Here is a 20,100-nt window from a genome sequence, read left to right as displayed (position 1 = left end):
TCAGTTGAAGCCTGGGTTGTATTTATCAGGCCACAGCATAGCGAAGCATTTCATAGAACATTTGTTTTGTTGGTGTTGCCCTGCTGTATCTGCCATTCAGTCTGGTCAGTTGAAGCCTGGGTTGTATTTATCAGACCACAGCATAGCGAAGCATTTCATAGAACATTTGCTTCTTTTTTTTATTGAACAAGTTCAAGTTGTCCCTCCTTTTTTAGTCCTTTTTCTTCCGTTTGGTGGCAAATTTTTACATTTGAGTTATTTAGCAGACATTTTTATCCAGAGCAACTTACAGGAACAATTAAGGTTAAGTGCCTTGCTCAAGGGCGCATCAGATTTTTTACCTTTTTGGCTAGGGGATTCGAACCAGTTGACCTTTCGGTTACTGGCACAACACTCTTAACCGCTAGGCTACCTGACTCCATAATGAATACAACCCATAGACCAACCAGGCAGTCCGGCACCCTGACAGTCGAGGTTCTATGATGTCATCAACACTAGACTCCACTGATCTCCTCGATGGCCAGCTTCTCATCCCGATCCCCTACGTTCCTGGGGGGTTTCTCTTGTCCCTCGATAATGACACGCTCACACACGGTGAGTCTGGGTTCGTGTGGCCGTGCCTGGCGCAGGTCACTGGACGCAGTGGTCATCCCTTTAGGATTCTGGGAGGAAGGACATGGTCAAAACACTGAAGAAAAACCACAATACCCACATTCATGCACACACCCACAGACACACACACACAGATATTAAAATATATACACATACACCTCCCCCCACCTACCCCTAAACCAAGACATCTATGGGTAGACACCCAGTAAGTGCCTGGTGGGTGATGATGGAGTGACGGTAGGTGAGGTATAGACACTCACCCTCCACAGACACAGCAGAATGTAGACAGGGATACACATCAGCGGGGTGAGGATGAGGAGAGAGGCAACTCGGGAGGCCCAGGGCTCAGGTGCGTATTCTAGATTTAGATTGGTTGATGAACTGGTCAGTGTGTCATACACCAGGGTGATCTGAGGAGAACCAGGAAGAGGTGGAGATGAAGGTTAGCCTTGGATACTGCCGACTTAAACCTGATTCCCACTATAGGGCCAGCCCGAACTGTACTGTGCTGGCTGGGATATTTTATTTTCACATTGTGCTTTCCAGGCCATTCCAGTACAGCACGGCTTAGTTTGGCTCGGTATTGTGAAAAGGGTATTAGAAAGATAGTGATCAACAAATGTCATTTGTGGATAGAAGGAATACATAGGTGTTTTAATGCAAAGTTAGAAGGAAGAGGGAGGGAGAGAGAGACCACGAGGGAGAGAGAGACCACCAGGGAGAGACAGACCACGAGGGAGAGAGAGACCACAAGGGAGACCAAGGGAGAGAGAGATCACGAGGGAGAGACAGACCACGAGGGAGAGAGAGACCACGAGGGAGAGACAGACAACTAGGGAGAGAGAGACCACCAGGGAGAGAGAGACCACAAGGGAGAGACAGACCACAAGGGAGAGAGAGACCACAAGGGAGAGACAGACCATGAGGGAGAGAGAGACCACGAGGGAGAGACAGACCACAAGGGAGAGACAGACCACAAGGGAGAGAGAGACCACGAGGGAGAGACAGACCACGAGGGAGAGAGAGACCACAAGGGAGAGAGAGACCACGAGGGAGAGAGAGACCACCAGGGAGAGAGAGACCACAAGGGAGAGACAGACCACGAGGGAGAAACAGGAAACATTAAGATAAAGACAGATGCAGAGAGAGAGAGAGAGAGAGCAAAAGGTACAGAGAAAGAAAAAGAACAAGATGAAAGCAGGAGAGAGATAATGAAGAAAGAGAACATGAGCATAAAGAAAGACGCAGAGAGAAAGATGAAAAGAGAGAGAGAGAGAGGTGACACAGGTGTCTGTCTTACTCACCCCACAGATGAGTGGTGTCACAAACAGCCAGCAGTACTTCAGCACCAAAGGGAAAGGATGGTAGCCTATCATGTCTTCAATGTTGTCAAGGAAACGGTTCGCACCTGCAAAGCCAATCCATCCACACTTTCTTTTTTAGTCGAGATCCATCTCTTCGTCTTGATAGAAACATTCACACACATGGGTCCCCCCTCGATTGACTGAAAACATGCTGAGACACAGTGGTCTACCATGTGTCCCACTTCCCTGGTAATAGAACTTCAATGTAGACGTAACGGTGAATGTATGGAAACACTTATTGTACAGGTATGAACATGTTGTGACTGCTTGAGACTGTCCATTGTAGTACTGGACTAAATAGCATGCCCAATGGACAATATTCCTAAAAATAGCATTTTAGTCCAGAACCAGGCTTCAACTGGGTCCAGGAAACTGGCCCGTAGAGCATAGATTCACTTTAACGATTAGAACAATAACTACAGTAAACATAGTCGGTACAATCATGTTAGTAGTGACGTCACTCACCGTAGACCCAGGCGACGGCGATGCACTCAAAACATGCAATGAACAGCAGACTGGTCCCACTGGGGCCGTACGAGTCAATCAACTGAAAGAGGACTATCCCATTCTGATGGGAAGGGCAGGAGGACATGGATGTCAGAGGTGAACTTCTGTTCCTATTGCTATTGAAGAGTTTACTAGCATCCGTCTCTCTCTCTCTCTCTCCCTCCATCTCTCTTTTTCTCTGTCTCCCACCCTCTATATAGCTCTCTTACACCACTCTCTCTCTCTCTCTCTCTCCCTCTATCTCTCTTTTTCTCTGTCTCCCACCCTCTATATAGCTCTCTGTCACCGATCCCTCTCTCCCTCACTCCCTCTCCCTCTCTCTCCCTCTCCCTCTCTCCCTCTCTCCCTCTCCCTCTCTCCCTCTCTCCCTCTCTCCTACCTCCGTGATGAGAGGCAGACCCAGTAGGAAGCAGACTACAGCGATGACTAGTACTAAGATCTCTCTCCGGCCAGGCCTCCGCAGTACACCAGGGAACATGTCAGTGATGGATGTGGCCAAGCTCTCTACACACACAAACTGGGAGGGAACACACACAATATGTTCACAACACACACACATGCACAAAGATGTATCCTGTCAACTGAAAATGACACATTACCTGATTTAAGCTTAATAAATTCAATACAACTCTATCAAACACACACACACACACACACACACACACACACACACACACACACACACACACACACACACACACACACACACACACACGTCCCTGTATAGTACCTGGCTGTCCAGACCCAGTAAGATAACCATAAGAAAGAAGAGGACGGCCCAGAACTGGGCCCCTGGTAGCAGGGACACGGCTTTGGGATAGGCGATGAAAGCCAGACCAGGTCCTGTGGGAAACAGCCCACACACACACATTCATTTATTCATATTTGCAGGTAAATATCACCGGACTGAAAAATGCATATGGAATTGTTCTGCTGTTGATGTGTTGTCTTAATGCTGTGTGGAGGAGACCAGTTGTGATAGAGGTTTTATGGTGTGGTACATTGGGCTGAAGGGCCATCTTGTGGCCATTATTGGTTATGACAGTGAGCAGTATCGTAACTATAGCACAGGCTTCTCCATCTCTACTGGGAGACACTGGGAATGCAGGCTCTTGTTCCGCCCCAGCACTAACATACCTATTTCACATCAACTAATTATAGTCTTCAGTCTGCACCACAATTTGTTTGATCAAATATGTCTGTGCTGGGCTGGAACAAACACCTGCACACCTAGTACATTTTTAGGACCAGAGTTGGAGATCCCAGCTTCACACGATATATAACAGAAATGAAGGAATCGCATTCTATATCAAGGTGTTGACAAACTTGACCTCTGCAGTAAGGAGTGTGACTTTGAAAAAGGGATGAAGACGAGGAAGAGGGGGATGTGGAGGAAAGAGGCCCACCTCCTTTAACGACTTCATTCATGTCCAAGTCAAGTGAGTAAGCCATGAATCCCAGTACGGAGAAGACGGCGAATCCAGCAAAGATGCTGGTGGCACTGTTGAGAATGCAGAGTGCCACGCAATCCCTGGAACACAAACAAGGTGTGTAAAATCACTATAACTCCCTGGAACACAACAAGGTGAGTAAAATCACTATCACTCCCTGGAACACAACATGGTGTGTAAAATCACTATCACTCCCTGGAACACAACAAGGTAGTTAAAATCACTATCACTCCCTGGAACACAAACAAGGTGTGTAAAATCACTATAACTCCCTGGAACACAACAAGGTGAGTAAAATCACTATCACTCCCTGGAACACAACAAGGTGTGTAAAATCACTATCACTCCCTGGAACACAACAAGGTGTGTAAAATCACTATCACTCCCTGGAACACAACAAGGTGAGTAAAATCACTATCACTCCCTGGAACACAACAAGGTGTGTAAAATCACTATAACTCCCTGGAACACAACAAGGTGTGTAAAATCACTATAACTCCCTGGAACACAACAAGGTGTGTAAAATCACTATCACTCCCTGGAACACACAAGGTGTGTAAAATCACTATCACTCCCTGGAACACAACAAGGTGAGTAAAATCACTATCACTCCCTGGAACACAACAAGGTAGTTAAAATCACTATCACTCCCTGGAACACACAAGGTGTGTAAAATCACTATCACTCCTTGGAACACAACAAGGTGAGTAAAATCACTATCACTCCCTGGAACACACAAGGTGTGTAAAATCACTATCATTCCTTGGAACACAACAAGGTGTGTAAAATCACTATCACTCCCTGGAACACAACATGGTGTGTAAAATGTGTTTGCTTATGCGACCTCACAGGAGGGTACTGTACATAAGAACAATGAACACATAATCAATTACACTTACCAGTGTCCTTTTAGCTGTAGTTAGTTCAAACTAAACACGTGAAGGTATTTCAGGTGCTCTTGACGTAGCGTGGAGTTTGCACATTTGGGACCATTCCATTGGTTCTATTGTACACAGCAAACTATATCAAGCATAGCTCAAGTGTTGAAAAACATGTGGCATAATGATGTGTTTGACCCAGGTCTATGTGATCCAATTCAAATAACGCCAAGAGGGACCTAGCATGCTACTCTAAATCAATGTGAGAGGATACCGTTTGGAAAGAAAAGAGATGTGCACGTTTTCACTTTTGGGACTATTCCATTGGTTCCTTTCGTAAAGCGCAAACTAAATCAAGCACAGTTGACATACTTGAAAATGTTTTAGTTTTTATGTGACGATTCAAATCGAGTTTTGAAGGGGAAGCTGTGTGCAGTGGTGTGTCACACTGACTTGTAACAGTTGTTGTTGTACTTGTTGTAGCTGCCCAGAGAGGTGAGGACCCCCTGACATACAGCGTAGGAGAAAAACACCTGGGTCCCTGCGTCACGCCACACCTAGAGAGAGAGGGGGAGAGGGATGGAGTTAGAGAGAGTGAGAGGGGTGGATGGAGGGAGGGGGATGGATGGATGGAGGAAGGGAGGCGAGAGAGAGAGGGTAGGAGAAAGAATGGGAGGTATGGAGGAAGGGCGAAGAGAGATGGAGGCAAGGAGAGAGAGGGAGAAGGAGAGAGAGGGGGAGGCAAGGAGTGAAAGACAGGGGGAGGGATGGAGGGAGGAGAGAGGAGAGGGAAGGAGGGAGGTAGAAAAGAGAGTGAGAGGGATGGAGATAGGGAGAAGAGAAAGACAGAATGAGGGGGGCAGAGTACGGGAAGAAAGAATATCTATTTTACTGTCACATGTTCAGCTACTTTCACTCATTAAAGTAAACAAAAACCGGTCAGAACCATGTGGTTTTCATCAAATACATCTCATGTAGACCCATAAAACATTGGATACATTTCTCTGTCAAAGCTGACAACAATCAACTACAACTTGTGTAACATCAGGTTTGTCTAGGGCCAATAATCTGGGCTCTCTACTGTCTTTCTCAGGCCAACATCCATCTGTGTGTCCGTTCATGTGCGTGTTTGTGTGTATGTATGGCTGCCTGTGTCTGCTTGCACTTCCTATGTGTGTGTGTTGACAACATCAACCCTCTCAGCAGACCCTCAGCAGACCCACTCATAGCAGCATCTGGTTAGTGTTAGCAGGAGGGCGATAGGGCCTGGGAGGCCTGCAGTCTGCCCCATAACAAAGTCCATTATCCATCCCAGTATAATCCAAATACTACCACAACCAGCTGGGATGGGCCCCTTCATTTCTCCTCTCTCTGTCTATACACAGACCCCTAAACCTCTTCTCTCTGTTTATACACATACCTCTAAACCTCTTCTCTCTGTTTATACACAAACCCCTAAACCTCTTCTCTCTGTTTATACACAGAGCCTTAAACCTCTTCTCTCTGTTCATACACATACCTCTAAACCTCTTCTCTCTGTTTATACACAGAGCCCTAAACCTCTTCTCTCTGTTTATACACAGAGCCCTAAACCTCTTCTCTCTGTTTATACACAGACCTCTAAACCTCTTCTCTCTGTTTATACACAGAGCCCTAAACCTCTTCTCTCTGTTTATACACAGAGCCCTAAACCTCTTCTCTCTGTTTATACACAGAGCCCTAAACCTCTTCTCTCTGTTTATACACAGAGCCCTAAACCTATTCTCTCTGTTTATACACAGAGCCCTAAACCTCTTCTCTCTGTTTATACACAGAGCCCTAAACCTCTTCTCTCTGTTTATACACAGACCTCTAAACCTCTTCTCTCTGTTTATACACAGACCTCTAAACCTCTTCTCTCTGTTATACACAGACCTCTAAACATCTTCTCTCTGTTCATACACAGACCTCTAAACCTCTTCTCTCTGTTTATACACAGCCCTCTAAACCTTGTCTCTCTGTTTATACACAGACTTCTAAACCTCGTCTCTCTGTTTATACACAGATCTCTAAACATCTTCTCTCTGTTCATACACAGACCTCTAAACCTCTTCTCTCTGTTTATACACAAACCCCTAAACCTCTTCTCTGTTTATACACAGAGCCTTAAACCTCTTCTCTCTGTTTATACACAGAGCCCTAAACCTCTTCTCTCTGTTTATACACAGAGCCCTAAACCTCTTCTCTCTGTTTATACACAGAGCCCTAAACCTCCTCTCTCTGTTTATACACATACCTCTGAACCTCTTCTCTCTGTCTTTACACAGACCTCTAAACCGCTTCTCTCTGTTTATACACAGCCCTCTAAACCTCGTCTCTCTGTTTATACACAGACCTCTAAACCTCTTCTCTCTGTTTATACACAGACCTCTAAACCTCTTCTCTCTGTTTATACACATACCCCTAAACCTCTTCTCTCTGTTCATACAGAGACCTCTAAACCTCTTCTCTCTGTTATACACAGAGCCCTAAACCTCTTCTCTCTGTTTATACACAGACCTCTAAACCTCTTCTCTCTGTTTATACACAGAGCCCTAAACCTCTTCTCTCTGTTTATACACAGAGCCCTAAACCTCTTCTCTCTGTTTATACACAGAGCCCTAAACCTCTTCTCTCTGTTTATACACAGAGCCCTAAACCTCTTCTCTCTGTTTATACACAGAGCCCTAAACCTCTTCTCTCTGTTTATACACAGACCTCTAAACCTCTTCTCTCTGTTTATACACAGAGCCCTAAACCTCTTCTCTCTGTTTATACACAGAGCCCTAAACCTCTTCTCTCTGTTTATACACAGAGCCCTAAACCTCTTCTCTCTGTTTATACACAGAGCCCTAAACATCTTCTCTCTGTTTATACACAGAACCCTAAACCTCTTCTCTCTGTTTATACACAGAGCCCTAAACCTCTTCTCTCTGTTTATACACAGACCTCTAAACCTCTTCTCTCTGTTTATACACAGAGCCCTAAACCTCTTCTCTCTGTTTATACACAGAGCCCTAAACCTCTTCTCTCTGTTTATACACAGAGCCCTAAACCTCTTCTCTCTGTTTATACACAGAGCCCTAAACATCTTCTCTCTGTTTATACACAGAACCCTAAACCTCTTCTCTCTGTTTATACACAGAGCCCTAAACATCTTCTCTCTGTTTATACACAGAGCCCTAAACCTCTTCTCTCTGTTTATACACAGAGCCCTAAACCTCTTCTCTCTGTTTATACACAGAGCCCTAAACCTCTTCTCTCTGTTTATACACAGAGCCCTAAACCTCTTCTCTCTGTTTATACACAGAGCCCTAAACCTCTTCTCTCTGTTTATACACAGAACCCTAAACCTCTTCTCTCTGTTTATACACAGAACCCTAAACCTCTTCTCTCTGTTTATACACAGAGCCCTAAACCTCTTCTCTCTGTTTATACACAGACCTCTAAACCTCTTCTCTCTGTTTATACACAGAGCCCTAAACCTCTTCTCTCTGTTTATACACAGAGCCCTAAACCTCTTCTCTCTGTTTATACACAGAGCCCTAAACCTCTTCTCTCTGTTTATACACAGAGCCCTAAACCTCTTCTCTCTGTTTATACACAGAGCCCTAAACCTCTTCTCTCTGTTTATACACAGAGCCCTAAACCTCTTCTCTCTGTTTATACACAGAGCCCTAAACCTCTTCTCTCTGTTTATACACAGAGCCCTAAACCTCTTCTCTCTGTTTATACACAGAACCCTAAACATCTTCTCTCTGTTTATACACAGAACCCTAAACCTCTTCTCTCTGTTTATACACAGAACCCTAAACCTCTTCTCTCTGTTTATACACAGAGCCCTAAACCTCTTCTCTCTGTTTATACACAGAACCCTAAACATCTTCTCTCTGTTTATACACAGAACCCTAAACCTCTTCTCTCTGTTTATACACAGAGCCCTAAACCTCTTCTCTCTGTTTATACACAGAGCCCTAAACCTCTTCTCTCTGTTTATACACAGAGCCCTAAACCTCTTCTCTCTGTTTATACACAGAGCCCTAAACCTCTTCTCTCTGTTTATACACAGAGCCCTAAACCTCTTCTCTCTGTTTATACACAGAGCCCTAAACCTCTTCTCTCTGTTTATACACAGAACCCTAAACATCTTCTCTCTGTTTATACACAGAACCCTAAACCTCTTCTCTCTGTTTATACACAGAACCCTAAACCTCTTCTCTCTGTTTATACACAGAGCCCTAAACCTCTTCTCTCTGTTTATACACAGAACCCTAAACCTCTTCTCTCTGTTTATACACAGAGCCCTAAACCTCTTCTCTCTGTTTATACACATACCTCTAAACCTCTTCTCTCTGTTTATACACAGAACCCTAAACCTCTTCTCTCTGTTTATACACAGAGCCCTAAACCTCTTCTCTCTGTTTATACACAGAGCCCTAAACCTCTTCTCTCTGTTTATACACAGAGCCCTAAACCTCTTCTCTCTGTTTATACACAGAGCCCTAAACCTCTTCTCTCTGTTTATACACAGAGCCCTAAACCTCTTCTCTCTGTTTATACACAGACCTCTAAACCTCTTCTCTCTGTTTATACACAGAGCCCTAAACCTCTTCTCTCTGTTTATACACAGAGCCCTAAACCTCTTCTCTCTGTTTATACACAGAGCCCTAAACCTCTTCTCTCTGTTTATACACAGAGCCCTAAACCTCTTCTCTCTGTTTATACACAGAGCCCTAAACCTCTTCTCTCTGTTTATACACAGAGCCCTAAACCTCTTCTCTCTGTTTATACACAGAGCCCTAAACCTCTTCTCTCTGTTTATACACAGAGCCCTAAACCTCTTCTCTCTGTTTATACACAGAGCCCTAAACCTCTTCTCTCTGTTTATACACAGAGCCCTAAACCTCTTCTCTCTGTTTATACACAGACCTCTAAACCTCTTCTCTCTGTTTATACACAGAGCCCTAAACCTCTTCTCTCTGTTTATACACAGAGCCCTAAACCTCTTCTCTCTGTTTATACACAGAGCCCTAAACCTCTTCTCTCTGTTTATACACAGAGCCCTAAACCTCTTCTCTCTGTTTATACACAGAGCCCTAAACCTCTTCTCTCTGTTTATACACAGACCTCTAAACCTCTTCTCTCTGTTTATACACAGAGCCCTAAACCTCTTCTCTCTGTTTATACACAGAGCCCTAAACTAATAGACAAACCTCACTCCAGAATCCAAAATAAAACACATGGCATGCAGGCGAACACACATTTTCTCCCTGGTCTGTTCTTCAGCTGTCGGGACACAGAGTTACATAACCAATCATCCCCCGGACCCTGAAGTGCATTCATTTGGCCACCGTTCCAGTCGAAGTAACTGGGGATTCCCACGCCAGCGCCCCCGTCCTCCTCTCAATCCTCCCCCAGGTCTCTAATTGCTTTAGCAACTTTTCTCACACCCTGCACCTATGAACTTAAAGATGTTAGGTTTGTGACTATCCTTTTGTCCGCACATGATATGACACATCTGTCTTGGCGTATGTTTGCTGGGATACCTGGAAAGATGATGCTGTACAGTAATTGAGTTCTTTGAGAATCAGTGTTTTAGCCATAAGGTTAATTAACATAATATTATTCCCCCTCCCCAATGTTGACGTCCTGCTCTCTCTACAGAAAAACAGCACGTTTCCTTTTAAAATAGACTGGTTGAAATATGATACAAAGAAACAAACTCACAACAGTTCATGACACTTCCCAAATACCCAGCAGGCTTCATTTGTCGCGGTTTGCCCCCTTTTTGAGCCTACTCCTGATCCAACGAGCCCCACACAACAGGAGGCAAAGTTGGAGGATAGTTGACCCCTGAAATGAGGCTTGACCTCTCCTGGGACCGCTACACCGGACCCCAGAAGGCATCAGGTCACATGCCATGTTGTACTAAGGTCAAAGGTAATCCATACCAAAGAATGTCTCTTTTATGGGACTCTCTGGCACCTAAAGAAATCGTCTGAATGCCTGAGTGTTTGACCGTTGCCATTGACGTTCGGTCATTGGACTACGACCAAAGAGTATCTTAAATAAATGAGTGGGGAAAATACAAAACTGACCCAAGATCAGCGTATAGGGGCAACTTCATCCTGCTCCGGGAGGATGGTGTTTTTGTTACTGTGTGTTGATGTTATGGTGTGTTCGGGTTACTGTTTAACTCTAAAGGTCTTGGTTTGCTTTTCTTGCTAAGATCCCAGTTCCGCTTTGGGATTGTGAGCAGAGAAAGAGAGAGAGAAAATGCTAGAGAACATCTTTCCTCTGTACTAGCATCTTTCCTCTCTACTACCATCTTTATTCCCTACTACCATCTTTATTCCCTACTACCATCTTTATTCCCTACTACCATCTTTATTCCCTACTACCATCTTTATTCCCTACTACCATCTTTATTCCCTACTACCATCTTTATTCCCTACTACCATCTTTATTCCCTACTACCATCTTTATTCCCTACTACCATCTTTATTCCCTACTACCATCTTTCCTCCCTACTACCATCTTTCGTCCCTACTACCATCTTTCCTCCCTACTACCATCTTTCCTCCCTACTACAATCTTCACTCCCTACTAGCGTCTTTCCTCTCTACTACCATCTTTCCTCCCTACTACCATCTTTCCTCCCTACTACCATCTTTCCTCCCTACTACCATCTTTCCTCTCTACTACCATGTTTCCTCCCTACTACCATCTTCCCTCTCTACTACTGTCTTCCCTCTCTACTACCATCTTTCCTCTCTACTACCATCTTTCCTCTCTACTACCATCTTTCCTCTCTACTACCATCTTTCCTCCCTACTACCATCTTCCCTCTCTACTACCATCTTTCCTCTCTACTACCATCTTCCCTCCCTACTAGCATCTTCACTCCCTACTACCATCTTTCCTCTCTACTACCATCTTTCCTCCCTACTACCATCTTTCCTCTCTACTACCATCTTTCCTCCCTACTACCATCTTTCCTCTCTACTACCTACCATCTTTCCTCCCTACTACCATCTTTCCTCTCTACTAGCATCTTCACTCCCTACTACCATCTTTCCTCCCTACTACCATCTTTCCTCTCTACTACCATCTTTCCTTCCTACTACCATCTTTCCTCCCTACTACCATCCCTGTCCCATCAGTCTTACCCCAGGTTCCAAGATCTTGTCCATTTGAGGCCAGAGATAGTACTTTATGCCCTCTCCAGCCCCTGGTAGAGTCACACCTCGGATAAACAGGATGAAGAGCATCAGGTAGGGGAACGTTGCTGTGAAGTACACCACCTGTGGTCACACATGAAGATACACTTGAACACACAGACAGACACACACACACACACACACACACACATGAAGAGATTGTACAGACAGAAACAGGGAGGTACTACCTGGACTTGGCCAAGAAGAAACACTCATTTTAGTTTTCCCTTGCAGAACATTTTGCTGCGGCGTGCCCTAATGAATTTGATCCTGTTGTTTTGGTCTGTATGGGAGGCTGCCAGCTCACCTTGCCTGTAGATTTGACTCCCTTCCAGATGCAGAAGTAGCAGATGATCCAGGCCAGCAGCAGACAGAGAGCCAGGTCCCAATGTACAGCACCCAGAGACACATGATCTGACGTCCTCAACACCCGACGACTGGGGAACAACACACACACATATGTAAGGACGCATGCACACACACACACACACACAAATGCACACACACACACACACACACACACACACACACACACACACACACACACACACATGAATGCACACACACACACACACACACACACACACACACACACACACACACACACACACACACACACACACACACACACACACACACACACACACACACACACACACACACACACTAGGCTGTTCAGTAAGATGTTTAGACCATGGCACCACGGCAGTTCACAAATGTTTAGCAACACGGGAGAGTATGATGATGATAAATGGAAAAAACGCTTTTTATTTCATTATTATTTAGTTTTATGCTTTCCCCAAACCGTAACCCTAACCTTAACCATTTGGAATGAATACCTAAACTTAACCCTTTTAGTTGTTTCTGTTTTAACCTAGTAACCATGCAGAATTAATCCCAATACCATGACCCTCTATGTACTACATACCATCTTAGACATGGTGTTTTATTTCAGAGATCCTCTCTCCACACAAATCTAACCTAAACAAATTCACAGCGACAGCCGACCCGACAGAAAGACACGTGTTCTTTTTCCAACTTTATAGTCTCCATATGGAGCCTCTGCACGAATACAGAGACAAAATAGCACCAGCATGATAGATACAGATGTTCCATTTTCCCCAGTTTAGTTCAGAGGGTTTTAGTTTAGGCTTTGAACCCCAAAGAAAGGACACATATTGTTCTCATTTAGAAGAAAACGCTTTCGAGTGCTGTTCTCAGCCCATTTCCCAATCCTGCACCACCCGGAAACACCATCAGGAATGTATCATGTGGGAACAACCATGGCCTATTACGAAATCACCAGACTAGTCTGACAAAACAACAACACTGAATTTGAACACAAAATAATCCTTATCGAGCACTCTAATTGGTTGTTTTATGGTTCCCTCCAGGCTGTAATTGGCTAATTTCCCTTACCCGGTGTTCTACTGGGCTGTTGGGCCGTTGGGTGGGCTCTATATTGTCTGTCAGCATGACTCATCATCATCACTATCAGTATGTGTGTGTGCGTGTGTGTGCGTGTGTATTTCAGAAGTTATGATTGGTTTCAAACTTACGCCCAAAACTCCTCCTCGGGAGACGTGATCTTCATGGTTTCATTACTGAAAGATAAAGAGGGGGGTAAACCAATGAAAAAGCAGTGAGAAATAGCAAAATGAACCACAATACAGTAATCTCAATGTCTGCATGACTGCACCTCATCAACACCCAGTGTATCTTCATCAACACCCAGTGTATCTGATATCTTCAAAGTACAATAAGGAGGCCTACCTCAACATATTGTAGTCATTATATTCAGTCTGGTTGTGAAGGAAGGACCAGTCTGAGTCCAACTGGGAGAGGTGTGGGTTCAACAACATGGAACTCAAATTATGACAGTTCTCTGTGAGAATGTTAGAGAGAGAGAAAGAGAAAAAGAGAGACAGAGACAAGAGACAGAGACAAGAGAGAGAGACAAGAGACAGAGACAAGAGAGACAGAGAGAGAGAGAGACAGACAGAGAGAGAGAGAGAGAGAGAGAGAGAGAGAGAGAGAGAGAGAGAATTAGTGAGTGAGTTTGAGTAAGTAAGTATGTGCACATGCATACGTGCACGTGTGTCTGTGTCTACGTGTGTGTCTGTGTCTACGTGTGTGTCTGTGTTCAGTTCTTGTACCAGTATTCCACTCATTGTCACAGGTGGACCAGGGCAGTGGATTCCTGAAGGAGTTGAATAGGTAGAACAGACCCCAGGCTAGCACCACTATGTAATAGATGTTCAAGTACGCCACAATCACTTGGGATGCAATTCCCACTCCTATAGACGGAAAAGCAAAGGCAGGTTAACTTAGCACAGTGGTCAAACCATGGATCTGGAGAACTACAGGGCGTGCAGGCTTTTGGTTCAGCCCAGCACTACAATACCTAAATAAACAAACGTGTCATTGAGACTTTGTTAAGTTGAATCGGGAGTGTTAGTACTGGGCTGGAACAAAAGCCTGCTTAATACCTAGCAAATTACAGTTAGATATAGAAAATGTGAAATGTATTTGTTTTCAATCAATGTCTTTGTATACAGCAGCATCTCATGAGTTTAGCCTGAAACAACACATTTTAATCCCTGTTTTAACTAGCATAAGGCCCGATTCCCTGACACAAATAATGGATAGTCCTGCACTAAAAAGCCATTTTAACGGTTATGGAATCAAAAATGTGATCTACGTAATCCCCAAAAGTAATTACTATCATGAACTATAACTAGTAATGCTGCATACTCCAAGAAAGGTTACAATCTCACCTTTCTGGCAAGAACAGTTATACATTGCTGAGGTGTCGTCACTTTTGAAGATACAAGCTGAAGTACACAGTAGAAATATCATGAAAATATGAAAATACGAAATATTTTATATTGTGTATTTCCTATTCAATAGAACTGTATATGAATATGGCTTGAAATGATACACGCTTTCGAAATATAATATAATCAAATTATACAACAACTAACTATAAGATTTCACCTTCTTTATAACTGTAAAATACATATTTGTATGTTGAGTGTTAGAGAAAATGTGAATATTTTCTAAAGGTCTCTCTTGATCAAAACGTCTACCCCCATCGCTGTGAACGTCTCACTGAGCTCGTTTGGAACTTGCCTTTCATCTCATATCAATCTTGTACGTCTGTTACAAGCAGAAAGGGTTTTCTCTTTAAAATGTATGAATTATTTTAACTTCCTGTCAATAAATCGATCTCTGAATGTGGTACAGCGACGAAACCCCTCTCTCCTGCTGCGCTACGATGTAAGGACTCCAGGCATATGTGTTGTTAGTGGCTGTGATGTAGGGTTCAGCCTGGAGTTGATGGACAGTCAGAAGAGCGAATAAAATGGTAGGAGGGACACCCCACATATACTATTGTGTCCGTGAGATTCAGGGCTACTGCTCAATGCAAGCCATTTCAGCCTATGGTGTCCACAGATAAATTTATCAGTGAAAATGTCAGTCGGAAACGATACCAGAACCACGCAGGTCCCCAAAACAGGGGACTTGACATCTATTAATAAAGAAGACTGCTACAAGCTCTCACAGTCTCACGTCAAATGTCAAATTTCGAAGCAGTTCCAAACGTCACATTTTCAAGTGTTTAAGGTTAAGCATTAACTCTGTATTTTTAAGGTTAGGCATTAACTCCCGAATACTTAAGGTAAGGGTTAAGGTTTGCGTTACACTTAAAACAAAAATATCAAAAACCACAAAAACCAACCAAAGGCAGATGCCTACGCCCATCCACAACGCCCTAGCAAAACTAGCAAAACCAGCAAAACCGAAACCTACTTAAAGGTAACAGCTCTCACTGTTGCCCCTAGTGGCTGGTTTCTACATCATCTCCCGTCGTCCTCAGACATGGATGGATGTCGATTACTGACTTGTATCATGGGTGTCCTGACTGGAAGATTCCCCATAGGCTATATCTGTGTCTGGGGAACTGGCCCATTATGTAATAATGTAAGGAGCAGACAGAGTGATCACCTTCGAACATGGGACATATCTTCCTCCAGGCTGTGACCCCGCCCTCGCTGGTGTACTGGCCCAATGCCGTCTCCAGGAAGAACACAGGGATACCACAGAAGAAGAGGAAGACAAAGTACGGGATGAAGAAGACACCTGTGGAGGGTTAGAAACACCAGTGAAGAAGAGTGTTTACTGTGTGAAAGGTGTGTTACTATGGTAAATGGTCAAATAGAACAGCAGGAAGGATACAAAGATAAAGCCATTGAGATGAATGACAAAACATTTTGTGTGAATAGACCAAGGAAATGCTTATTGACATTTCAGTTGTGTGATGATGCGGTATTGCTGTACAGTAGTTAGAACATGTTCTTTCGCTACGAGTCCATGAAAAGAGTTGACAGCTGAATAGATATCCTTCATAAGGAAATTAATAAACTTTCCAGTGGATACAGAGAGCCTTTGAGGCTGCACAAAAGCAATCGCAGGCCTGGTATCCTTGTTTTTTTAAGGATGCATACATCTTTTGTTGCTCACAGAATATTAGAGGTGAAGCTCCGCCCACAGGGTTAGCGGACACAAGAGTCAACTCCCTCGGGAAACATCTTTCTTATCTCTCTTTCTCTCTTTCTTCTCTCTCTCTCTCTTTCTCTCAATACAATAAAAAAAATGTGAACAGTAAATATTACACTCACACAAGTTCCAAAAGAATAAAGACATTTCAAATGTCCTATTATGTCTATACAGTATACAGTGTTGTAATGATGTGCAAATAGTTCAAGTCAAAAAGGGAGGAAATAAATAAGCAACATAAATATGGGTTGTATTTACAATGGTGTTTGTTCTTCACTGGTTGCTCTTTTCTTGTGGCAACAGGTCACAAATCTTGCTGCTGTGATGCACACTGTGGTATTTCACCCAATAGATATGGGAGTCAAAATGTTATTTGTTTTTCGTATTCTTTGTGAGTCTGTGAGGTCTGAGGGAAATATTGGTCTCTAATATGGTCACATATTTGGCAGGAGGTTAGGAACTGCAGCTCAGTTTCCACCTAATTTTGTGGGCAGGGTGCACACAGCCTATCTTCTCTTGAGAGCCATGTCTGCCTACGGCGACCTTTCTCAATAGCAAGGCTATTCTCACTGAGTCTGTACATAGTAAAAGCTTTCCTTAATTTTAGGTCAGTCACAGTGGTCACGTATTCTGCCACTGTGTACTCTTTGTTTAGGGCCAAATAGCATTCTAGTTTGCTCCCTTTTTTGTTAATTCTTTCCAATGTGTCAGGTAATTATCTTTTTGTTTTTTCATGATTTGTTTGGGTCTAATTGTGTTGCTGTCATGGGGCTCTGTGGGGTCTGTTTGTGTTTGTGAACAGAGCCCCAGGACCAGCTTGCTTAGGGGACTCTTCTCCAGGTTAATCTAATCCCTCTATCTCTCACTTTCTTTCTCTCTCTCTCTGTCTCTCTCTCTCACACACTCTCTCTCATTCTCTGATGTTCACTTACTCTCTCACACACTCTCACATACTCTGATGTTCAATTACTCTCTCACACACTCTCTCTCACACCAACACACTAGCTGTCTTTCTTTCTTTCTTTCTCTCCCTGCTCTGTTCAGGCTATTCCAAAAAGGGCTGCACATGGGTCAACATCCTGTAAATATGACCAAACTCTTCATTGGTTTCAGTGCTTTCAGACCATGATATTGTAATCCTACTGTTTATTCTGACAGTCAATAGATGGGGAGGTGCTGGTTTACTTACCTCCTCCGTTCTTGTAGCACAGATAAGGGAAGCGCCATACGTTGCCCAGGCCAATGATCTCACCAGCCATGGAGAGCAGGAATTCAGTCTTGTTGGCCCACTTGCCCCTCTCCTGCTGAACCGCATCCTCGGGGCTCTGTTTCTGGGCCTCTGAGTCCACTGGTCCTCCTGGAGTGGTCCCTCCAACCATCTCCTCTTCCATGTTCACTCACTTTCTCTTAAATTCAAAATGCTTTATTGGCAGGACATTTTGTAGATATTGCCAAAGCTCTCTCTTTCTCTCTCACGCTCTTTCTTACTCTCACGCATGAACTAACACATATTTTCTTTCTTTCTCTCTCTCTTTCTCTCTCTCTCTCTCTCTCTCTCTCTCTCTCTCTCTCTCTCTCTCTCTCTCTGTCTCACACACACACACTCCTCCCGTCTCTCTCTTTCCTCCGCTCTCCCTCTCATTGTTAAATCGGGTGCGGACTCCGTGTTTACATCTTCTGTTACTCAGAGACTCTCTTCAACACAATATGTCCCAATCAAGACAGATTAAGTCTTTGTTCTGTTAGAGAGCCTGAGGCTTTATCCTAATGCAGACATTCTACTCCTCCTAGGATACTAACATTTATGACTAGGCTATTTGTTTGCTTAGTTATGCAGTCAGTCATAGCCTATCTGCACAAATGTATGAAAAACAAGATAATAATTGATTGTTTTAGATATCCACAAGACATTGAAGTTGAGTTTTTTTTCTCCCATTAAGCAGATTTCCTCCATGGATTATGTGCAGTAATGTACAATGCAGCAATGCAATGCAATACAATCATGCAGATGCAGACCTATAGGCTGTTTAGCTTGAACTTGTATTTAGGCATATGCTAAAATCCAAAAGTTTGCAATTTATTTGTTTGAGAAAAAGGATTCCTGCATGCAAGAAGAAAAAAGTGAGTAAGCACTATCATTTCTGTGAATGCTCCATGTGTTAAGCACAATCATTCAATTATGCATTCAAAATATATCTTACAACTCACCCACTATTTTAATGCAATAGATCCTGCTTTTCCACACAGCTGGTAGGAGTCAATGAAGCAGTTCCAATGGCTGAACAGATAGAGGGTCTTTGGAAAGAATGTTGAAGTGGGAGTAGGGGCGTGTCTACAAACTCCAAAGCCTTCACATGGTATTGAACTGAACCAGGATGCTAGCCTATAACAGCTATGTAGAATGATACAGTAAAACAGCCTACCATTGTGGAGGACCATTGTATATGTGGAAGAGAGTTGACATGTCCACCAGTTTAACAAAAAATGTATTCAACTAAATCATTTAAATGAAATGAAAGAAAACACGAAACTTTTTGATTATTTGTTTTGCATTTGGCTATCCTATCCTATTTCATCATGTGTTGAATAACAAAGAATAAGGTAGAGACAATTTATTTCAATCCCTCAGTCAGACTCGCTGGAATGTCTGGAATTCTTGTCATAATAAGGGCTGATGATTGTTTGTGATAGGCCTAAAGTAAATACAATTGCTCTTCAAATAGCACCATCAGAACATAAGTAATTTAGATCTGTTTATTCCATACATTAATTCACCTGTTGTGCACTTTCTTCATAATGTTTTTTTTTTAATTGCCTGGCAGGGAGCGACTGTTCATACTGTATATGGTGCTTTCAAGACGAATGGGAATCGGAAAAATAATAGGTAAAATCATCGGGTCAGAAAGTGGGAGCTCTAAATTCCAAGCATTGTCAGATTGTCCATTCGTAAATTCAGAGCGTTTGCTCTCGGAGCGTTCAGAGCGCACACTGGACGCTCTGGCCGAGGAGTAGGGTTGATCCAAGCGTTCTGACCTCACAACGGCAGTCAAGCACCCAAGCTAACTGGCTAAAGTTAGCTAGCATGCTAGCTACTTACAGACATAAACGAGAGAACACCTCACTCTGACCATTTTTCTTGCTCTTTAGCCGAGCTGGTTAGGCCGTTTTCATGTTATCCAGAGCGTTGGTGACTGTAACTGTGCTGCTGGCAACAATTTAACTACGCTTTTTTTTTGCCAAGGTTTACTGAAACGGCATATTCAACAGGGTGTTGAGCGTTAGTCAATTCATCAGTTATTCTGCGCTCTGACACACAGACGAGGAGGCTCTGAAATCGAAGTAGATAACCAGAGCAAATTTACAAACGCACCCCATGAAATTACGAGTTATATGACCTTCAAAACGATTTTGTTCACAATAGGAGCTCATTTTTGTTCGAGTTCCCAGTTGTCTGGAATGCACTGAAGTAGGAACTCGGGGAGATGTCATT

The 20,100-nt window shown here is 43.4% G+C and overlaps 1 protein-coding gene across 2 annotated transcripts; it reads right to left on the bottom strand.

Moving 5' to 3' along the window:
• Positions 1-218: 218 nt before the first annotated feature.
• Positions 219-18,916, bottom strand: LOC139404531 (sodium- and chloride-dependent GABA transporter 2-like). Of its 2 annotated transcripts, none has more exons than XM_071147229.1 (16): positions 18,819-18,916; positions 17,800-18,016; positions 16,059-16,193; positions 14,207-14,347; positions 13,824-13,935; positions 13,610-13,654; positions 12,358-12,487; positions 12,000-12,134; positions 5,266-5,369; positions 3,890-4,014; positions 3,214-3,326; positions 2,863-3,000; positions 2,442-2,544; positions 1,917-2,020; positions 873-1,022; positions 219-662 (listed from the first exon to the last, which is right to left on the bottom strand). In XM_071147229.1, the coding sequence occupies exons 2-16, from the start codon at positions 17,999-18,001 to the stop codon at positions 495-497; spliced, it is 1,905 nt and encodes a 634-aa protein (XP_071003330.1). In that variant the 5' UTR covers positions 18,002-18,016; positions 18,819-18,916; the 3' UTR covers positions 219-494. The 2 variants fall into 2 exon arrangements, with proteins under 2 accessions (XP_071003330.1, XP_071003331.1); XM_071147230.1 differs by having other exon boundaries at positions 18,823-18,891.
• Positions 18,917-20,100: the final 1,184 nt, after the last annotated feature.

Source organism: Oncorhynchus clarkii, unplaced genomic scaffold (genome assembly GCF_045791955.1).
Source record: "Oncorhynchus clarkii lewisi isolate Uvic-CL-2024 unplaced genomic scaffold, UVic_Ocla_1.0 unplaced_contig_2426_pilon_pilon, whole genome shotgun sequence".
In the NCBI taxonomy this organism is placed as follows: Eukaryota; Metazoa; Chordata; class Actinopteri; order Salmoniformes; family Salmonidae; genus Oncorhynchus; species Oncorhynchus clarkii.
This window is presented reverse-complemented; position numbering and strand designations above follow the sequence as displayed.

Excerpts from the sequence above, each read along its gene's own strand:
- LOC139404531 (XM_071147229.1), bottom strand. The coding sequence starts at position 18,001 with ATGGAAGAGGAGATGGTTGGAGGGACCACTCCAGGAGGACCAGTGGAC. Across the intron at positions 3,327-3,889 it reads GAATGAAGTCGTTAAAGGAG|GACCTGGTCTGGCTTTCATC; the intron begins GTGGGCCTCTTT and ends TGTTTCCCACAG. Across the intron at positions 1,023-1,916 it reads TGACACCACTCATCTGTGGG|ATCACCCTGGTGTATGACAC; the intron begins GTGAGTAAGACA and ends GGTTCTCCTCAG.